Source organism: Papilio xuthus, unplaced genomic scaffold (genome assembly GCF_000836235.2).
Source record: "Papilio xuthus unplaced genomic scaffold, Pxut_1.1 DF825017.1, whole genome shotgun sequence".
NCBI lineage: Eukaryota > Metazoa > Arthropoda > Insecta > Lepidoptera > Papilionidae > Papilio > Papilio xuthus.
In genome coordinates, this window is record NW_013533632.1 from 3,587,624 (window position 1) to 3,611,943 (window position 24,320).

The 24,320-nt window shown below is 32.0% G+C and overlaps 1 protein-coding gene across 1 annotated transcript in view; it reads left to right on the forward strand.

Annotated features, from left to right (window-relative positions):
* Positions 1-9,395: 9,395 nt before the first annotated feature.
* Positions 9,396-24,320, forward strand: part of RDL2 (ionotropic GABA-aminobutyric acid receptor RDL2) — a 35,456-nt gene continuing 20,531 nt past the window's right edge. The window contains exon 1 of the mRNA XM_013323608.1: positions 9,396-9,502. Coding sequence (XP_013179062.1) covers positions 9,414-9,502 — 89 coding nt within the window. The 5' untranslated portion in view covers positions 9,396-9,413. The remainder of the gene's footprint in view (positions 9,503-24,320) is intronic.

Genomic DNA, 24,320 nt, shown 5'->3' on the forward strand with positions numbered 1-24,320 from the left:
TGTCATTTCAGTCTATTCGACAAACGCTCTAAACATCGCTTTGGGCTTACTACAACTGTCAGTGTAGTTACAATGTTACAATGAACAAAGGCATAGCTTTGTATCGGAATGCAACGTTCGATTTACGCTTAATTGATTGACAATCAGGGCGTCGGTGGCTCAGCGGTCAAGCACTTTACTTGCAATCTGCAGGTCCTGGGTTCGAGTCCCGCCATGTACCAATGTGTTTTTCGATTTTCGATTTACATACGTACATTTATCCGACGTTCCTAAAGTGAAGGAAAACATCGTGATGCAACCTGTACATGTCTAAGAAGAAATTCAAAGATATGTGTGAAGTCAACCAACCCGCCCTTGCCAGCGTGATTGACTATGGCCTAGTCACCCGTAACTTAGGGTAGGCTCCGAGCCCCTCAGTGGGGACGTATAGTGAGCTGATGATGATGATGATTGACAATCACAGTATATATGTTACAAAAGCTGGCATTTAGCTGTCGCAATGTTTGATTTACAAGTGATTCTTAGAACTATTATATTTATTTTCTTATGAATTCCTTTTTGAATTGTCGTTCGTTGGAATTTGTGAATACATGTTTATGAAGCTTTTTCGCTATAAATGAAGAAATGTTTATCGTCAAAAAAAATCTTTTTTGTATAAAAAAAAACAAATATAAAATTGTTAAAAATGCGCAAACAGTTCTAACAACGCTAAAAGATGGAGGCTACTTTAGACGAAGATAATTCTACAAATATGAAACAAATTTATGATTGAAAAAATTATATTTTCCCATCGAGACTAAATAATCCTACTTGTGTTATTTGATGATTCTGATACGTATTTTTGTTTTTATCATTTATTTCTTATGAAAATATTAGAATCATAAAGATTTTTATATGATAAATAAGGTAGTAAAATTTTAGTAAACATATAGCTCTATTAAATGAGTTGTGTTAAACTTAGTAGAAAAAAATCTTCGTTTTAGGATTTTTCAAGAGAACATAAGGTGAAGTTAAATTTAAAAAAAAAAAACTCATTAATAGCCTATGTGTTCTTCCAGACTATGCTCATACTCATTATGCAGATACCTTCAAATAAACATGCATCCGTTTAAAAATTCACATTTATAATGTTTATAAGATGTTTAGCATTAACAATAGGTTTAATAAGTCGAATGTTAGCTTCGTCGTATTTATAGTCCAAAATGAGGCAGATTGTTAGTACAAGAGTAACTGAAGTTAAAACGCACAGTAATAATAAGTTAAATTTGTACCAATAAATGTTAAATATAATTATATAAAATAAATGAAACATCGAAATATCATCAATGACACTGAGGGAAATTTGATCTGAGGCTACGCTACATTTCGCTGTCGACGCTAATTAATAAGATTAAATGAAATTCCATCAGATTTCGTTTTTCCCGCTGCGGTAACGGAATATTAATTTACATGTTACCCGATGTTCAGATATTCTTTTATAAAATACAATTATACTATACTAATTCCCGTGACTTCATCTGTGCTTTTTTTAATAAGAGTAAAGGGCAAATGAGGTTCCAGAACACCGAGATGTTCATCGACGCCCATGGACATCTCCAAGACCACAGGAATCGCAGAAGCGTTGCCGGTCTTTGTGATGCTGATACGCGTGCTTCTACAAGTCCTGAGTCGTAGCGGTTTTAAAATACAGAAATTTGTCTCTTCCATCCACATTTGTTTATACGCCGTTGTTTCAGCCAACAAATATATTAATCTTTTCTCTATAGGTATTATATAAATCCTACGACACAGAATTAAAAAAGCAAGAAGAAGCAAGCAATAGCAGAAGATGACAAGAACAAACGAGACACTATAGCACATAAATGGCAAATACATTTTTTTAATAGGTCACTCGTATCTCTGGCAATCAATAAACTAGAGGAAAGCGAACGTAATACAAGATGTAATGGAAAGTTATCATTGTTGTTGTGTGCTCGACACACAAAGTGGCCAGTGTATGCGGACGTATTACGTTAGCGGTCAGGCGGCCTCAGACGGCGGTCTTCCTGGACAAGCTCATAGAACATTGACTTTGACCTACTTAATGTACTGCCGTATAGGGCGTTGACGTTTTATTGAACGCTGTCTATTATGACCCACTCTCGATAATTGAAAACAGATGCCGCATGCGGTGGTCTTGTTTACGTCTGCCGTTACCGGTACTAGGTTTTTTATCAGCTCATGCTTCATTAATTGTTATATTGCCTCATTCTTTGCATTCTCTGAACTAAGTAAAATAAAAGTACCTTTTAACTTAATTATATTTATAATGTGAATGTGGTGGTTTTGCGTTCTAACTTCGTCATTCGAATTTAGTCGTAAATCTTATCCTAACCCGAGCTTAGAGCTTAGTTGGAATGCTACAGGAAATATTAGTAAATTAACAAATATCCACAAATAAAAGATACGAAAGAAGAATATAAATATTATATACGTAATCTAGGTTTATAGCTATTAAAACAAAAATAATAAGGAAAAATATAAGTTACTGTTACTGTTATAACAGAGAAATTCACGAATATCGAAAATAAAAAAATATATTTCAATCGACTCAATTCCTCTAATTATATCATGTTGAAACAAAATAACACTAACAAAAAATAATTCCACTTTGTATAAGCTTTGGTAATACATCTATATTGTAATTCTAAAAACATTTCGATTAAATTCTGCGGATTTATACATAAATAATTTTCGTGAAATGTTAATTAAGCAAATGAATGAAGCAAATGATAAATTTAACATGAATATTAATAAATAATAGTGCATGCAAAACACGCAACAAAGTTGTATTTGAACATAGCGTTGTTGTTTCAGAGCTTAGGCAAACTGACGCTACCAACTTTACCTACCTGTGGTGCATCATACAAATTTACAAATGAAACTATGTCGCCAACGGACGCTTAATAGGCTTTATCTATGCCTAAATATGTTTGAGCAATGTTGAAAACTTTCAACTCTCGGCGAAATGTTTATTATGAATGAACCGAAGGTTTTTGAGAAACTAGTTGAAAAAATAGCGGATATCGTTCTTCCAGGTGGTAAATCATCATCAAACAACTTTAAGAACGTGTCTTCTGTGCCAAATTTCAGCAAGAGCCATAAAGCTGTTCTGAAGATACCTCCTAACATATATCGATCTATCCAAATATTCGCATTTCTAATATTCGTTAGATAAAATGGTGACTTAATAGTGAACTTCGTCCAAATATTGTTATTTTTTTCCACTTTCTTCCTATGTTGCTTGTATTTTCTTCTTTAAAGCAAAAGTGAAAAACTGTGGTATATTAAATATAAAAATTTACTTCCATCTCGTATATGTTAAGATCTGGTCTAATCTATTTTGCCAGTTATTTGAAGTAATTAAAAAATTCATTATAATTATCGCGGTAATTAAACTTTTAAACTTTTGGTTTGTCTATTCAAAAAGGACTCAAAGAAGGCTCAATACAAATGAGAGGAGGCTCTTTAGTTCATCATATAATAGCACCCGCATCGTACCATGACAAGTGCTAATTGGATGAGTGAAAGTAATTTAAAGTGCCTTGGCTCCAGGTCACGGTAAAATGTTTTTATTGTTCTTTATTTAGCATATTTCTAAACAAAAAAAAGCAATTCATATTTTAACTTAAAATATTTAATGTACTTTCAAATATATTGCTATTTTTTCTTCGAATTACCATAAAAATGCATTTATACTGATGAAAAAGTCTGTCATAATTTTTATAGAAATTATTTTTTAATTTAAATATTGTAAAACTTAAATAATTTGTACGATTATGTTACAAAACAATTAGATAATACCATGAGAGAAACTTTAGCAACCATCTTGAGGAAAACAATAGAAGTTTCTTGTTTCGTATGTTATTTTAACGAGGTTCTACAAGGCATAGTTAACTAAACAATGCTCATCAACCTTTTTTCTTGAACAATAGCCATCAAGTTAAAAATAACTACGATCGTTAACGCATATATGTAATTTAGCGTTCTCATATAAATTGCGACTGTGTAAATGTCGTGAATAATTTATAAATATTTTGTACAGTCAGCTGCAAATATGTATGCAATTATAAAGCTACAAAAACTTGTGTACGGTTTTGGTTTTACGTTTTTTATTTGGTTCATGAGTACAAATTCTTGACAAATATGTAAGTATTTTAGAAACCAACGACCTATGTATACAAATTTCAAAAGATTTGTGCTTGTATATATATTTATGTAGCTGACTGTACAATTATGTTTGTACTTGTATGCTCGAAACGAAAGCACAATCAAACAAGCCTTTCTTGAAACGATTTGCCCTTTTTGATATGTTTATAACTTTCTGGTAAAAAATGTTACAGTACAATATTATACGAATTAAAATATTTCGTTTTTGAGTACACTATTTAGATTTACACTATAACTATTCTTTCACTAGGATGGTTTCTTGTAATTTGTACGAAATAATATGAGAAGCTTATTGATACAAGTGTCTAGTTTATTCAAGAGATCCCACAACTTTCTGTTGTTGAATTTCATAATTATATTAATAATCAAGTACGAAAGTGAACGTGCATTTATTTACTAGAAAAAATAAGCTATGTTTATTTATTGTTAGATTGCCACGTGAATTCAATGCAAATATTATTCTCTATTACTGTCGAACATCTAAGAGAAGACTACGCGTGGAACAGCTATTTGCAGTCAACACTTGATTTTAATTGGTTCGGTTTCCACGAAGGTTTGAAGTGAGGTTTCTAGCATATTCATATGTATATTGAATGTAATCGTTCGAATACTCTAATATTGTTTTGTGAATGATTAATATGTCAAATAACATTGTATAAAACAGTTTATTTATAAATTGTGATATTAGCATAACTAACAGAGGTCTAATAAAGATTGTTCCAAATTGAATAAAAAAAACAGGTGAAAGAAAGGATGCGGTAATGGTAGCATAAAAATATACTATTTTCTGTTTATGGTAATGTAGGCAACGCATTGTTAACTTGTCTCTACACGAGTAGTGTGATAAATAAATGTCTTGGTGTCCTAAATAATCGTCACGTGTTAGTGTTTATTTTGTAATGACATACCCACATACACATTACTTCGTTACACCTGCCGTCGGTCGCCGGGCGCTAGCAATTAGAGCGCCGACTCACCCCCGGACGAATTCGTGTACAATACCGGCAATCAAACACAATGTGCACCCTAAATAACCTGCAGTTTAAAATAGTCGCTCGGACTCGTCGCAGAAATTTATTAAAAGACATTGTAATTGGACGATATAAAATTAGTGTAGTGTAGAGAAAGCGTTTGATCGCGATTACTTGACATTTTTAAACCAGCTACACACTTTCAGGTTTAATTGTACAGTCGGACTGTTCAGTTCAGTTTAGTTCAGTGTTCAGCAAAAACTGAACTGCAAAGTTTATCTGTCAGCTACACACTTTCAGGTTGAATTGTACAGTCGGACTGTTCAGTTCAGTTTAATTCGGTGTTCAGCAAAAACTGAAATGCAAAGTTTATCTGTCAGCTACACACTTTCAGGTTGAATTGTACAGTCGGACTGTTCAGTTCAGTTTAATTCAGTGTTCAGCAAAAACTGAACTGCACAGTTTATTTGTCAGTTACACAACTTCAGATTGAATTGTACAGTCGGACTGTTCAGTTCAGTTTAATTCAGTGTTCAGCAAAAACTAAAAATGTGTACTTTGTACGACATTATGAAATTTCATTGAGATACATGCAGCTGTTTCGGAGATACCTTCTAAAAAAATCCATCCATCCATCCATTACTGAAACATTCCCATTAATAATATAAGTAAGACGTAAAATAACTAGTAAAAGCATTTAATACTCAGCTTCACTAAGTTGTGAGATGAACGTAGTAAATGTATTTGGAACTAAATCCAAATATTGATTTTAACAGCACGTAAGCGGTCTTGATTAAGACATTCAGTTTGTCGTCAAACACTGAGCGTTGAACTTGAAAGTCTTACCTCAAACGCTCTCACTGATCTGCTACGGGAACCTCGACCTTGACCTTTGTTTCTCAGCAAATTATTATCTTAGAGGATTGAGAAAAGCTTTATAGTTGAAATAAACTACCTTATTATTTCTTCCGCTTTCATCCGCTCGCGCCGGCCGCATCTTTGTGCAGACTTTTATAAAACAATTTGTAATAGGAACCTTCAGTAAAACAATTCTTGGTAATATTTAAAAAATATAAAAATACTGGAAAAGCATAGGTTTGGACTGAGACTTCACACATTAAAATTGATCAAGATATTTGAATTATAGACGGTATAGTGAAACACATGTACGATTTTTTTTTCTCATTTTGAATTAGACAACATACATATATTAGAATGTTAACGGTTAGTACATAAGCTAATATTAATGTTACGAATACACACACTAAGTGCTTGTTCATACTTAGTGCGTTCATACTATGAGGCGGGAGCGGGCGCGGACACTGTCACGGGTACGTGCTTATACTAGCCGCCAGCGGTTGGCCGGTTTAAACTGGTTTAAACTTGCTTAATGCATGGGACTAGCCAGAATATTTGCTATAATCACCTTCGTATAGTCATAGTTAATTACGTCAAAATTAGTACGACATTTTTGGTGTACTTTACTCCCGTTATTAGTCAAAGCACTAAATTTTAATAAAAAAAATCGTCAACAACGCATGCTGGATCCTGTGAACACTCCCATGTATTCATATGTTCAAAATTGTCACCAGCGCGGCGCGTGCGACTGTCAATATTTCGCCGAGCCCGCGCCCGCGCCCGCGCCCGTACCAGGTATGAAACAACGCTAAGTTTTTTTTGTAATAATTTCCGTTTTCATATTAAATTGCTTCGTCTACTGTTTAATGTACACACTAAGTCTGACTTTATTGCTTGTTCTGCTATCGCGGGTTGGTATAGAAAATTTCAATATGAAATAGGTTGTATCCTTGTACAAACATTTCCAGTTATGATACGCTACGTTTATTCAATGTCAGTACAAACTTAATAAGTTATTATTATTATTTCATATTAGATATTTTATTTATATAACAATATGTTGTACTTCTTATTATTTATTTCTGTATGAAAAAATATAAAGTCTATTTGACACAACAGATAGAAACAGTGTGTTTTCGTCAGCTTTAACACGTCTCCACTCTTTGGGTTCAAGCCTACGCCGTAACCGCTGGCCCAGTGCAGATATGTTGTTTTCTACATCCCTTAATTTCACTTTCGATTTTTTTCTTCTTGAATGTATTATTTAGCTAAAGTAACTCCTTGCGTAGTTATTATATTAAAAAAAATTACCTCGGCTTATTGTCTACGAAATCTGTAACACGAACTGCTACAATCGAATTAAATTCGATATTCGGCCACTACGTAATTTAATATCTTCAATGAAGGCTGTCGACTTAGTTGGAATAGATAATGGACATTGGTAATACCGTTCGCTACTAGTTTCCATGACAGATGGATTTAGCACTTAGTAAGTCAACTAGGATTTTGATATCCAATTTAATATTCTATAGATTTTACAAAATATAAATTTATAAAATTGTTTTGTCCATTTACCATTGGATTATACCAAGCTTATATATCCCTATTTAGTGATATACTTATATACTTAAACTTCATACATATACATTAGCTACTACCAGATTTGGATCCAGGATTATCATCAACTAAATGAGTTTGACTCCGCCATGCGGTGTCCTTGACCTTTCGGTACTGTTTATAAAAGGTGTTAATGGGGTTTCTTTGTCCAGAGTGTAATTCAGACTAAAGAATGTAAGGATAACATTCAAAATCAGAGAAGAATTGTATTGACTTTTTCTTGAGTCCTTTAAAGCCCCTGAAACCTACTCTACTCCAAGTGCTAAGTCAACCGTATTTGGTCAATAATCATAGTCAACTTGTAGAGATGTAAAATTCGGAATGGGTTTGAATTTTATGCCTGTAAATTCGTAGGTATATCATGTACATACGTAACTTCATGCCTTGGAACGCTCACGGTGTTGGCAGCGTGCCAAAAGTTCCAGAGGCCATACAGCGTACTCTCTGTTATATATGTACCAACACTACTGTAATTAGCCGAATAATTCTTAACTTTATTTATTTAACGTGACATTAAAAAAATTAAATGGCATATTAAAAGTAAAACATGTGTAACTGGCCGTTACATAGAATATCTGACCTAATAATGTAAGACATTGCTTTAATAAAATCCGTTACATACTGACGATAAAAAACTTCGCCATTGCGGTTTAGATTTTTAAAATAAATAAAATAAATAAGTAGAACAAAAAATAATTGAACATCACAAACATTATTTTTTAGATTTAGGGCAAATATCATCTTAAGCTCCTTGTCGGAATTTTACCGAATTCGCCAGTGGTGTCATTCAGATGATAAAAAAGATCATTACTTTTTGTTTCTTTTTATAAAGCAACATTTAATTCCTGGCCATTGCAATTATATGGGCCCGAAAAAAAAATCTCCATTATTGGTAACATCATAACTTTTGCTAGCATAGTTGTTTTCAAGATTGCGAACGCTTTATCACAGCCACTGTGTGGCCGCAATATAAAAAAAGCAACGACCGAATTCCATGTGAACTTAAATGCCGTTCAGTTCTAAGATTGGAAACAAGAAATCTTACTAAATTCTCGCATCTTAAATGAAAATTGTACGCAACGTACATCCCAAGACATATCAAAAACTAACAAAACTGTAAAAAAAAGTTTAACATTAAAAGACAAACGAAATTTACAGCTTTTTTAGTTAAACGGGAAAATTGCCTCGCATAAATATTACTACATTTATGTGAAAATTTCGACGCGCTTCAAAAGCATTTGAGTATAAAATTTCACATATTTCACACGCTAGTATTGGCCTCTTATTAATACCATCGGCCCGTGATAAGCTTTTAAATGAGTACATACAAAAACAATTGTAAATTTAAGTCGTTTTTGACATCTTTGTACTGATAAAAGTAACGGAAACCGACCGTTAAGTTTGTAAAAGTTGTTGAAGTATTTCAATCGATATTCTAGATCGATACTTTGCAGCTGACTGAAAGAGCGTCGCTACCGTCGGGAGCCTGAAGCGGCACGCTAAGAAAACATGATGCACGTGAAGCCATGGTGTCGCAGTGTCAAGATGAAGTGTTTAGTGTGTTTGTCGCTCGATAAGACCAGTGAGGATCTGAGCGTCATGGTGGTAGCGGAAGGCGGCGACCGGATTGCGGTCGATAGGTAGTCAGGCGCAAGCGCGAGCCTCGGTAGCGGCAAAGTCGGGGGTGCAGGTTAGTTCGCTGACTGAACCGCGGCTGCCGGCAGCCTGCGTCCGCCCGCCCGCTAGCGGGCGCGAAACATGCACGCGGACCGATCACGCGGCGTGCACACGATCCCCCTCGTCCTAGCTCTCGCCATAGCTTGGTTGCCTCATGCCGACCACGCTGCGTGAGTATGACACACTTTCACCACAAAATACACTTAGCCCGCCAAAAAGCACGTGCTACCGCGAAGCCGTATAAAGTTTAAAACTCTTCAAACTATTTAAAAACTTCAAATTGGTGATAAAAATATTTTAAAAAATATTTAAAAATTTCAAATATTTTAGACGAATTTTTAAAAAATATTTCTAACAAATAAAAAAATTAAAAAAAATATATTTTGTGATTTTAATTATTTAACATAAAAATTATATTCAAAAAATAATTGCCAAACAAATAAGAAAAAAATCACAGAGATGAAAAAGAAAAAAAAATGGAGGTTTTAAAAAACATTAATCCAAATTTTTATTAAACACACTAAAAAAATATAAAATTCTACATAATAATTTACTTAGAATTTAGTAACTAAAAAAAATTATATTTAGTAAAAAACATTACGAAAGAAATAATAAAAAAAAATTACGTCAGTCCCGTAGTAAAAATCTTAATTTTCAAAATTATCAGTTTTAAAATAAATTGTTGCACTATAAAATATCGAATTATAAATATTTAAAAAGCTAGTCACGAAAATGCAATTTATTTCACCAGAAATATTAATTAATTTAAGTACCAAAAATCGCCGCACGGCTAAAGAAAACGGGATAATGGGTACAGCATTAAAAATATTATAAAAAAAAACATTTTTCATCATCTGCATGTTTAAAAAAAGATTTAATATGCTTATAATTTTTTTAATCCTAATTTAATCGTACAATTATATCAAAGGCGTCAAAGAATGGAATCACAGAGAGAAAAATTATATAAGCTTGCACGTTGCCAAAGCTCTTTGCTACAGTATATTCGGCATTTCTATTATCGAATACCTAAAGCAGCAAATATTTCATTATGTAAACGCTTATATTTATTTCTATATATAAATTGTATGTATATGTACAAATAATCAGTTATTACAGGTCTTTATAATCTTGCAAAAAAGAGATTAAAAATGTATCCGCGAATGTTCTAGTTATAACACTTCGCATAATAATTTACGCTTTAACAGTAATGATATGGGCGGGAAACATGTGCAGTGAACGCAGGCATCCATTTCGTTATTACTTTGCGTGTTTCATATAAAAATAAATCTGAAGAGACCTCGTCAGGCGGTCTCTGTATTTCTGTTAAATCTCACATCATTCTAAAGCAAGTGCAATGTCAGTCCCATTTCATAATTAAATGTATTAACGCTCGACGCCTACATTTCCTAAAAAAAAAAATAGTTCTCTAATATAATTTTTTCAACCCACGCACATATTCGGAACATTATTAACTTATAAAATTATACGAAAGATGCTTGAATTTGATATAACAAGTCAAATAAATAAATTAATTCAATTATTTTATTAAATATAATACCGGTGCGTTGATATTGATTATTAATAATTAAACCGAACTCGTTAAAAACTTCCGTGAAAATAATAAAAATGAAATTTTTAATCATAATTATTTTAAAATAAACTCACATTGAAATGGATTTTTAATCAAAGTAAATTAAAATGTCACGGTATTTTTAAATTATTTTGGTAGATAATACGAAATCTATAAACATTTCAGCCATAAAATTCCAGACAGGGCAGTCACACGCGCTCCGTCCTTAGCTAGCGACTTCAACGTCCAACACACTTGATTATTGTTTACTTTTATTTTTTAGGAATAAAAAAAATGGAAAAATCGAGATCGCTTTTTTAATTATTTTTTTCTTAAGCCTTTCTGACATTTCTATATGCCAATCAATTTTAATTATAATCATTTGACAGTCAATCTGGTTAACTGTTTATGCAAATTATTTGTTTTTATACAAATGTACTAAAAAAAACCTTCAAACAATCTATACTCTATATATTTAATATGAAATTGTGATTCATCAAACTTTTAATGCAACTGTCTAGCGAAAGCGTCTTAAGATGTCGGTCAAAGCGCTATCTTAAAAGTGTCCAATATGACGTAAAATATTTGTTACAATTATGAAGTAAATCTTAATAGTAATTTATACATAAATCTATCTCTGCCTACTCCTCTAGGTAGAGAGCGTGAGTGCCTCTTTTTTATAATTTTTTAACTTAATTTTTCTTTTTATAAAATAAAAATTTTATCAACCCTAGCTATCCGAATTCAGATTAAGTTTGAAAATTTCAATGTCAAACACTAAACATGCATACAATGTTGTTGAAACAACAATAATTCCACTGATACAATTGCAAAGCTAAAATAACAATGGAGAGAAATTCAAATATTTGTTTTCATATTCCGCGAAAGCGACATTGACTTTGACCATGACGAGGATGCTGCATATTATACACAAAATAGAGCTTTGAATTCACCGCTTTTATTGAAACTAAATATTGCTGCGTTCCCGGTTTTCAATAGAAGCTAGAATAACAGTTACGTAATTGAAGTCCATTCCTGTTAATTTCCTAGAATTGAAATATTCCAGTGCTTTGAACCGTATTCATGGTCACGGTTACACTGGCGAAAATGTAAACTTCCACTTTTTAAGGTCATGGATGAAGGATGAAAGCTCGCACCTAGTGTGCGGATTTCACAGTGCTCAAAAGCTTTTATTTGACGTGTACAAATACACACGAATTTATTAAATTGCGCTCGTATTTTTTTACCTTTGAATGTTGGATGCGATATTGATACGCTTTTAAACTTTATATGTGAACTTGACCTGAATATCGATAAAATGTAACTTTATAATTTTCCCAGGCAACGCGTATAAGATAAACCTCTTAGGCAGGAACTTGCGCGCTCTATTCATTTATTGTACATTCATCAAAACAATACAATACTATTATTTTATTAAGATCCGGGTTTATTTGTAACGAGCTCTCATTGTTGTTGCTGTCTTTTTCAGGGAAAGTCACGTAATAGCAGAGAAAGTTCCTAACGTCAATAAAAAAAGACAATTCTCTAACTTTTAGTTAATACCGGCTTTAAAGAGAAATAGAGCTGTACTACTTTAACTGAGGCACTGGTCGATTTGCACATAAAAAATACAAAAAAATATATAAATAAAAAATGTATCCGGCGTATTTTGGAGATGTTTTATTTTACGAGATAAATGAGCAAGCAGTATAATATCCATATTATAGTTTCAAGTCGTAATTAAACCTTACATCAAAATATTGTTTGGCGTTCAGTTACTCAATAGGCTCTAGAGATGTAGAGATGACCACACGCACGCACACACATACACATACACCAACACGCACACACATACACATAAGCACACACACATACACATACGCGCACACACAAACACATACGCACACACACGCATACACACAGAGACACCGAAAAATAGAAAAGAAAATGGTTAGTTATATCGAAAAATATTATAATTAATAACGTGATCATGACGCACCTTTCTGATTTCTTACTACCTATTTGCGTCGATTAAAAATCAATTGAAAAAAAAATTATCGACTATTCTTAAGGCTTATTTGCTAACTAGGTAATACCGATAGGATGGACTTATTTATAAAAAATTGCTATTGTTATCTTTTAGTCCGAAACTATTTTAAACTTTTATTTATAAAGTGAAAATCGATCACATAGGGGTTCAGTAACCGACATGATTGCGGCGGATTGAGACAGCATGCTATGCGAACTAACACGGCGCGCTTTCTATATGTCGCTGTTAAATCGTGAACGCTGCCTGTTTTTAACTTGCCTAGGAAAATTTACAAATTGCATATCGAACGAATTCATTCACAAAATGATTTGTTATATGCTTATTACATTTCAGAAAATTTATAAAGGTATGAATGCAATTGTCACCTTATATGAGAAAATATAATATTATAAATGTAACCCGTCACTTTTTTTAAAGAATTGGTTCCATTATGCAATTTACTGAATCTTGACAATTTTTCTAGGCAATTTATAAACAGGCCGCATTCACGTTTGGTCGCTGACATATCGGCATCCGTGCTATGCATATGCAACCGCGTGCTCTGCCGCAGGACCCTCGTCGATTTTACATCTGTCGCATTCATAGTACTTATGGAAATAGTCTCTTCATGCATATTTTTGATTGCGGCAGTTACAGGTTAACATCAGGTAGTTGAAATATTTATTTAAAACTAGCTGTCAATAAAGTTCAATTTGACTCTCCATATTATTTACAAAACGTTTTTTGGGAAAAAGAAAAGGGCTGTTTTAAGTATTTTACCGACTATTCGATTTTTTCTCACCTTTTAAACCTTTCCTAGACCTCCACGAACGTTTCAAGACCAAACTGAGATATCTCCGTTCAGCCGTTCTCGAGTTTCAGCAAGACTAACGAACAGCAATTGATTTTTATATATGTAAAGATTAATTAATTAATATATTTTACTCGATTAATAATTAATGTTATTAATTTAATTATATAAAATTTAAAATTAATAACTACTAGAGCATTCTTTAAAATGATACTTATAAAAGTTTTTATATTAAAATAATTCTATAACTGATTCAATTAAAAAGAGATAGCAAAATCAAAATGCAATCTTTAAAGTCAATATTCTCAAACGGGATTGCTGACGTGCTGAAATGCTCCTAGTTAAATATCCGCAGTTACCGCTTGCTCGCGAAAGGCTTTAATTTCTCCATTTTATTTTCTGCAAAATGAGTTTAATTTCAAAACGGCGGAGTTGCTGAAAATGGCTGTTATAATTTAAATAGATCTCACGTCTGGCACTTGTAGTGAATACCCATTACAGCTTCTTTCTACTTTGATTTTTAATATGCTGTTCGCTTTGGTTTTTAATCTAGAAATTACATTCAAAAGTAAAATAGGGCTGTCAATACCATTTTGCTGATCTGAGACGGGGTCAAATTTAATCGTTTACTTTTTTATTTAATTCAATCTGTCATCTTCATTTCAAATTGAAGATAATTCGTTAGGTTTCTCTAATTTCGGCAGTTGACGATAAATATTTGAAATGGTCATCAAGGGTTATTTGTTATGACATTTTCTGACGTTGACATGGGGGCGTTAGTGAGCTGTCATAATTTAGTTCGAACTAGCCTACCGGTTGAGATAGCCTTGTCGGTCCATAGCTCCTCAAGGATCTTGTGGCAGTCGGAAAATATGTTAACTAACATTGTCATCTCTTCAGGTCATACTGTGACCAATGAGGGAGCGGCAGCTGTAAAGCTTAATGTTGCCATTTCATAATTTTGAAATTCCATAAAATATCACGCTAATATGTCTTTATGTGTCAATTCAAATAGTAAGGAATTACTACGATACTTTGGACGTAAGATGCTAACCAATTCTTCACAATTGTAACATTTACGATTAACGATTTGCTCACTGGTAAACCTAAATACTTATAGATACTGTCATAATAAAACATGCATGATATATGGGATATCCCTGATTATATGGGACTATACACAAGAGAGTTCTTTTTTCACTCTAATAACATTCACTTTAACGCAGAAGAGAGTTAGTATTTTATTGCACAAAAGCATAGAAATAAACATATAATCCTCTCAAAATGTTTAATAATTCTCAATAGACAAATATCTTTTACATTTCCATGCCTTTGAACTTTCGCCTTTGTCAGGCTTCGGCAGTAAACAGTATTTTCTCACTACAAAATGTGTATAATATATGAATATTAAAAGTTCTTTTATATCCATCTTATATTTGTATTAGTAATATTTTTGTTGCAAATTAAGTACCAAATTTTTATGTTATATTTTTTTAAATCGATTAAAAACATTTAAATAAAAATTATTTCCTTTTTAATTTGTTTCAATTGAAAGAAAGGAAACATCAATAAATGATTCAACTTACGTCAATATCGTTTCGAAAGGAATCAATCCAAATTTCGTATTCATGTTCTTAACGGCTTTACGGAGGAAATTCCGAGATTCCTTCATTAAACGTTAGCCTTTGCAAGAGCCGACTGGGAGTGAGTGACCTTTATTCGGAAACTGCCTAACCATTCTAAGCTTCTATTATGTACAATTCGTAACATAGAAGCTTAACATTTTTATTTTATTTAATCGGAAAATATTAAGTTAATATAATTCTTACAGTAAAATTATGACACTTTATAACGCATAACATGAAATGTGTAATTTATCTTTTAATTTATTGATTTAAGTTAAGTCAAAAAATATTTACAAACGGGTTAATAGCGAAACTAAAAGTTTGTACAATGTAAAATTGATTCTATATAAAAGTAGAACGAAAACTCTTTTTAAATTCTGACATAAGTGAATGTATGGCACGCAATGCCAACACAGTGTGGAAATAATACGACTAACGAACGAAATATACATTTTTTTTTACTTTTTAGCTTCCGTTGTAGCTATTTTTATTCACGTAATGATTCCCATAGGGAAACTGAATATGGATACTAACGAATTACTATGCCGCATCGTAACTTAATCCGAGCTACAAAATTAAATCTACATTTATTGTTGGTTGTATCATAAAAACATATTTCCCGGAAGAATCAAAACAATTGTAAATGATAATTTCGACAGAAATCAAACATCATAAATAACAAACGCTCACGGTTTTATTCAATCATTACAGTAGACAATAATTGGAATCGCCGTGAAATTTTATTTTATAATTTTTGTTAAAAAAATATTTGCTAGTAATCTGATATTTTAAAAATCATCATTCATTAATATACGTTCCCACTGACCTCGGTGGCAACCCTAAGTTATGGGTGACTAAACCATAGTTAACCACGCTGGCGCATTGGTATGGTTGACTTTACACATACCTTTGAATTTCATCTCAGATATATGCATGTTGCATCACGATGTTTTCAATTACCGTAAGAATATCTAATATTTTTTAACCATTAATGAAATCCCTGAAAGTATTAATAACTAAACATATAATTAAACGACTTGTTTACAGAGAACTTTGCAATTTATAGTCGCACAGTCTTTATCCGGAAGTTTTACCATTTAAGTTGCGAGGCAAAGAGTAATTTTGTTTTCTTGTTTATATTTGCGTTTGTGATAACAGGCATCTCCCAATGGAATGTACGGGAGACGGTGAAGAATATTTCGCAGCCTTCGTTTTATTTTATTTGTTTACCAACCTAAATATAGTACAAAATATATCTGACATTACCGATTACTTCTGATTACTAAACCTTTGGACGAGAATACCAATTTATTAGACCTTTGTTTGAGAAACATTTAAATAAAAAATTTCGAACAGTATAGGTCTTTAAGACAATTTTTAGGGGTCATTCAATTTTGCACTTTAATGTTTATAATTAGAGTTTAATTACATATTCATATTCTACATCGAGCGTCGGTGGCTCAGGGGTCAAGCACTTGACTTGCGATCTGTAGGTCCTGGGTTCGAATCCAGCCATGTGCCAATGTGTTTTTCGATTTCCGAATTACATATGTATATTTATCCGACGTTCTTACGGTGAAGGAGAACATCGTGATGCAACCTGCACATATCTGAGAAGAAATTCAAAGATATGTGTGAAGTCAACCAACCAGCACTGGGCCAGCGTGGTTGACTATGGCCTAATCACCCTTAACTTAGGGTAGGCTCCGAGCCCTCGGTAGGGACTTATAGTGAGCTGATGATGATTCTACAGCATTAAAATTAACAGTTCAATGAGACAAATATTTATATTTACTAAGTATTAATTGTATAAATATTTCAGTTGATATACGAAAAAGAACATCGAAAATTGGTCTATTTCCTTTTAGCTAATGCCGCAACGAGTAAAATGAAGATAAGTTTTTCCAAGTAAAGATCAAGTTCGAAAGCAACTCAATATTACTTAGCTCTTTTGTTGCGGGCTTTGAAGCGAAGCTTAAAAGAGAAATTGATTGTTTTTTAAGCATGATGGATTACGTGCGAACTATATTTTTTGCAGTAGTTTGTTACCGAGACGACTTTTAACTTCAACATTTAGACATGTGACAAAAAAAATTAAATACATAACTTGGCAAGATGTAGCTTTGATGGATGGATGGATTTAATATGTAATGCCTAATGTGGTGACATAGGCATACAAAATTAAATTTTTTTAACCAGAACATAAGGTAATAAAAAAGTTTATTAACAAAAAATTACTGTGGCAAAAAGCTTTTAAACGTTATTTTATACAAACGAAAAATTTGATTGTCTGTTTGCATAATATTTAAACATTTATTACTAGATTTATTAATTCTGCGCAGACGAATCCGTGGGCAACTGCTATACTAACTAAAGAAATGTATCGCCAAATATTACGATAATTATCTGATAACTTTATGTGTTAACTTCTATTAATAGAACATATTTACAGCAATCGATATAATATATCTTAGTAATATTAAATTAAGCGAGCATAAGCTACCGTACACATGTAAATTAATGCAGCTTTGTTATTGAGAAACTCCGATCGAAACTCCACGGTCATGCTGTAAGCGGATCACAAAGACCAACAACGGAAGCTCTATATGAACTCTATACAAACACATTGTATGCTGTTTTGTTAATGTTCACTTTAAACTGTGTATTTTCTGCACGTTAATATATTTTTTTAATTTAATTATAGGACAAAAGGGACTCCCTTTAATAATATATTTTAGGTAATTATTCGTTTTTAAAATATTAAATAGCACATAAGATAAATGTACATATATAAAGTAGGTACTTGTTAAACAGTTTTATATCCAGATTGACGTCCATGTTATTTAATTATCAAAAAACTTGCACAAAAATATTACGAAGATTAGGATAAATCTAATGACAGGATTTGAACCCGTGTGCTCTGCCAACCGTCTCTTTGGGATACTGGCGCTTCGTTTTGATTGACCTTTTACGTTTTTAATACTTAAACGAATTTAGTAGATTTTGAAACCAAATAATTTATTTTTTAATATGTGTTAAACTAATTTTATTTCGATTAGAAATCGAACTGCGGATTCGTGGTGTAACAAACTGGTATGTGAGACCATCACCCGAACGAACATTCTCGAATTCTAGTGTTACTAACTCAATAAAATTCATTTTTTTATTTACTTTAGCAAAATAACCTACTTTTTGTAAGTTACATAATCCGAAACTAGGCATAAGTATAAGAAGCAATAATAATTTAATAAAACTAAGTAGACTTAAAGAGAGCTTTGTTATTTTGTATCTTACTAATATCATAATTGCGAATGTTTAGATGGTTGAATAGATGGATGGATGTTTGTGTGAAGATATCTCCAGAACGGCCCAACGAGTCTTGATGAAATTTTGCACAGATGTAATACATAGTCTGGAAGAATAAATACGTTACTTATTTTTTTTAATTCCAAGAGGACGGAGTCGTGAGCGACAGCTAGTGTCGAATAAACTAATGTTTGATCACAAATCCACCTGATTGTATGAAATGATTGTCACTTAAGCTAATCTTTATTAGATCTTTATCTAAATAAAAATGTCCAATAGAAAGGAATAAGAATTAAAAAGTCAAAGAATCAGAGCTTTTATAAATAACATCTTGAGCATTTAAACTAATTAACTGTTAAACTTAATATTAAATCCAATGCGCATCTTAGGTGTTAATTAATTGCTAAATCGCTGGTTCTCAATTGAGCTTACGTGTTTATATCTAGCATTAATAGGTTAGGGTTTAGTAATTACAGGAATACTATCTTAAATGCATATACGTACGTCGCTATATTTACATACAAATATGTATACAATAGTCAATAACGAATACCCTTAACAATGGTCTATCAGAGCATTCCGAGATTCTGATACATGTGAACATTTCAAATATGTAGACTGCAATATCAAACAGAAATTCAATGTCAAAAGTTTTCATCTTTGACATTTTATACGTTTCGATACAGCAATGTTTAATTCTATTTAATTCTTATTAAGATATAATCTTGATTAAGATCTTGGTTAAAGGTTGTATGAAAATGTCAACAATCTACGTTAATGTAAAAATTAAACTTTAACGGTATAGACAAAGTTGAGTCAGCGTCAAAGTTGAATTGAACCAAAATGGACGAAATTGAAAGTTCCGAGATAGAGTTTCCAGGTTCTTTGAGCTACCGTTTGTAACTCGTTCTTGGCGATACCAGTTTCAAAAGTAGACAGAAAAGTGAAGCAGTAGACTTATTGTAAACTGCACTGCTCTGTCTCAATGCGTGAGTTATAACAATGTCAGTACTGCGTTTTCCATTACTCTACTTCCTTGTCCTTTCCTCGTGTAACATTAAAATGCGTAAATGCGGAAATTTATTAGACATTCATTATTTAGACCAATGTAATAAATGATGAGGTTATAACTGTGTTCAAAAGAAAGTTCGAGTAAATATTTATTTTAATACTTATGTTATTCTCCCAAGTGGGCCGACCTTTCTCGTATGCTTCGTTTGTGTACGTATGTATTAAAGCGTCTTACGTCTATCAAAAGGATAAAAGATAAAGTTAAATTTCGATATTCTCTGTATAAAATGTTCTATCAATTTTCAAACACCTGATATTACTTTGATATAAAAATCTGAACGTGGGTGTTGAAATCTCAATATCTTTGTGACACAAAGCTTGGACTTAAGCTTTATTTAGGATAAAAGTGTTTGTAAGATTGTCTGCCCTTCTCGGATTTCTTTTTAACACGAATTGATAGAATCATTTAATTTAGACGGACAGAATGTAAACAAGTATCTTCAAGGGATGGGGATTTTACTGTAGGATCATTTGTAAAGTAATATTTTTTTTTCTCTCATTCTGTTTTAAAAATCAAAAACAATTTATCTTATAATTTCAACACGAATGGTTTATAAATATGTTTGTAATTGTTCGTTGTCGTATAAAAACTACATTTGTTTAACATTGAGATGCTTTTAAAAACATTATTGTTGTGTGCTCTATTTTATTTTACATTAATTTTCTCTAGACATAAAAATAAAAGTACTTGAACGAACGAAATTGATACTTGTAGCCGGTATTTCAGTACGATAGCGAATTCAGGATACTTGAGTGAGTTTTTAATACAAATCTATCGGGCTTCAGTACTTGCAACACGAATTAAAAAATTTGCTCTATTAAATTTATAATTTCGCTTGAAAGTTTTCATTCGCAAGTAGGGCAAACTTTTTGTAGTTCATTTTTTGTATCTTAGTTTCAGTTAGATCTAAGGAAATACTTCAATTTAATTGTGTAACTTTTTTATAATTATTTAGCAATTAAAAATCGTACTAAAAACCTTGTTAAACTTATTTCTCTTGCAGGAACTGTAGTTATTCAAATTACATTTCTAATATCTTGAAACATAAGTTAAGTCCCTCCTCTTTATAATATTAATCTGTTCCGCGCGGAATTGAAAATAAAAATGAGTTAGTAACTTGTCTATGTTCTTCTAAGCTATGTTGTACATATGTGCATTCATCAGGATCAGTTGAGCCGTTTCGGAGGTACCTTCTAACAAACATCTTTCACGTCTTGTCTTGTCTTTTCTTTACACGCTCGATGTTAGTTTATAACTTAGTTTTGTTTACTTGATAATCAAGTGTAGGTTACGGTGGAGGTGAAGAGAGATAAACTTGCTCGGGTTTGTAGCATGAACTTGAAACGCGGCACCTAACACGTGCCTTATGCAAGTCGCGCGCGTCCCTGACGGAAACATGATGCGGCTGAAGCTTTCAAAGGCGGTATTATAATGAACCAAAGTAATAATATTTCTACTTACAATTAAATTTATAATACAGTAAATACAAGAAATTTATGTACATAATATCGTTACTTTTTATTTCGTTATCCAATTAGATATAATAGCAAAAATTTATGCGAAAAATATTCGAAATATTTTTAATTCGTCATAGTTTTTTTTTCTTTTATTATTCTGCTAACAAGTTAAATGACATTGATTATTTAAATTTATTTTTAACCAAATTAAATATAAGTAATTACTAATAACAATTTATTTTGAATTGTAATTCTTTTAACTTTTTTTTATTTAATCAAAGTAAACGTAAATTGTTCAAGCAACGCTAAAGCAAACAAAGTAAGATAGTTATAAGTAAAATTCGTATCTAAGTATTTTATTTTGCTCGGTCAGGAGATTAGTGAACGTTGTTATTAACTAGCAGCTTTCAGCGGGATTCAACCTTGATTCTATGTAACGGCAATTCGCTGACGGCCACGTGCTAAGAGCTAAGCTGTACAAAGTTCAAGTACGGGATTAGGTCTTAGTTTACGTTATAAATGCGAAAGTTTGGATAGACGGAAGTTTATTACCACGTAACTCTGCAACGGCTTAATGCATTTAGTTGAAATCCGGATTACAGTTAGATTTCAGGTAAACCGGTTAAGTATCATAATGTAAATTTATAATAATAATTTTAAAAGTAAATCGCATTAAAAGCAGAAAGTTATGTTTTTTAAACATGAAATAAGGAGACGAACGAGCAGCAGAAACACCGAGGTGTTCAATGTCGCTCATGGACATCTGCAATACTAGAGGAACCGCAGATGCCTTGCCGGCCTTTTATGAAAACTGATAAAGTACTTTATTTTTAAGGTAGAAATCTTGTTCAAAGTCCCCAAAACATTTTATTTAAATCTGTTCAGTTGATCGCTTAGTGAATAATAGAACATTTTTCTCTTCATTCTTGCAATAATAGCGCGAACAAAGCAATGGAGCAGCTAGTAAATATGTTATAAAAATAAATAAAAAGACTTATATAAATTAATAATAATAATAATAAAGCCAAATAAAATTTATAATGTAACTACTTTCTTTTTAATACAATTATATATTGTTAAATAATTAATTTGTTTATAATGATACACAATTTTATTTTGTTTATATACATTGAATATAAATTACAACTTATTTTAATTGAATCACAAAATGAACTGACATTGAAATTAATTTTAAACTCACAGTCGTAACACAATTTCAAAATAACATCATAATTATGTAGTTCTAGCAAAATGGATTTAATTTGCCCATTAATATAAATTACGTAGTCGTTTCATTTTCGTGATATAACAGTTAATCCTCTTATCTTTTGCTTGTTTGTATTTATTTCGTTAATGGCGTTATCTTTTTTTTTACTTATATTTTTATTATCTGAAACGGTAACGAAGAAAAAATTTAAAACGATTAAGGGCTTTCTGTGACTTTTCTTTTGAAATTATTATATTATATTATCAACATTTTTGTAAGTTTAGTCTTGGTTTTTTCGAGATTAAGTATAGGAGAATAATTAATTTTTAGGGATCTGTATATAGAAAGGAAGAAACGGAACCTTTAGCTTTAGCCATTTTTAATTACAATCCTTTGGCGCGAATGACGCGCTTTCGTTACAAAGTCTAGAGTCAGAATGAATAGCGAGGGGACACAATCGTCGACATTTTAGTAAGGCTAGTGTTGCGTCAATACACTAGCTCATTTCCGGATTTTCTTCCTAACAATTGAAACACTTTATTGTCTATCCGTGTGAAGGTCTGAAGGAAGGTGAAGAAGATCCGAACGCGTGAAGGAATTAATCTAGAATTTATTTTGCTTTAGTTCACTATTTTACATGAAATATAATAAATTGATTTGACATCTACAAAATAAATCGAAAGGTAAAACTAAGTAATATGCTCACGACTAGTTAATTAAAATAATTGTTGACACAACCTTGAATATCGTTAGCTAGAATATTCTAGAATTATAAACATTTTAAGTTAAATATTAAACTATGAAGCATGTTTAGTTTATTATTCGTTTAGTTTATCGGGACGACGTCGGTTAATTTTCATTAAACAATATTGTATCCTAACGTTGCACGTTAATGAATCAAGTTAAATTTAATGAAGTCTCATATTTATATAAAAGCTGTTATCTTCATAATTACATTGCAATTTATTTAATACTATTAGTTCCGTAATGATTAAAGTCATTGTGTCATTAACTTGAATATTTAATTTATTTATCGACTAGATGTCGCCCGCGACTCCATCCTCGTGGCATAAACCAAACTTAATTATTTGCATATATGTATGTTCTTCCAGGTTACATTCTACATCTTTACCAAATGTCAGCGAAATTCATACAGTCTTTCTGGAGATATTTACAAACAAACATTCATCCATCAAAATAGTCGTATCTTATATATATAAAAGAAAGTCGTGTTAATTCCAGTATTTATAACTCAAGAACGGCTTTACCGATATGGTTGAAAATTGGTGAGAAGGTAGCTTAGAGCCAGGGGACGGACATAGGATATTTATTCATTTATTTTCGAATTTATGCCTTGAAGAGCTGCTTCTTATTTAACTTATCTATAATATGTATATAATAAGTTTTTTATATATCCACGCGGACGGAGTCGCGGGCGACAGCTAGTTTATATTATAATATTACTTAAATTATTGGTGATAAAATAACCACAGTAAAGGATTTGCATAAGTCGTTGTAACGCGACCACAAATAATAAAATGATGTTTGCACGAACGCTAAAGCGCGTGGTCGCAAACTCTCACCGAGTTACTTTTCCACGTGTTCTGGATTCCGGGTTCCGTGATTAAAACAATATTCCTGTCACGAAGTTCGAGCAGCATTAACTTTTACCACGGAGCCACTGAAATCAAGCACAATGCAACTGGCAATTTATTAAGCTATGCTAATGTAATTCTGTGATCGCTAGCCTTTTATTGACCTATTTGGCAACATCTTCACGAAGTTTCCAGCCGGCGAGTTTTAAATTAAAGAAATTCAGTATCAAAAGAATAGTTTGGTATTTATTATTTATGGTAGTTTGTTTCGTAGTTTGCCGTATTCCTTGCAATGTGACATAAAATCTTACTAATA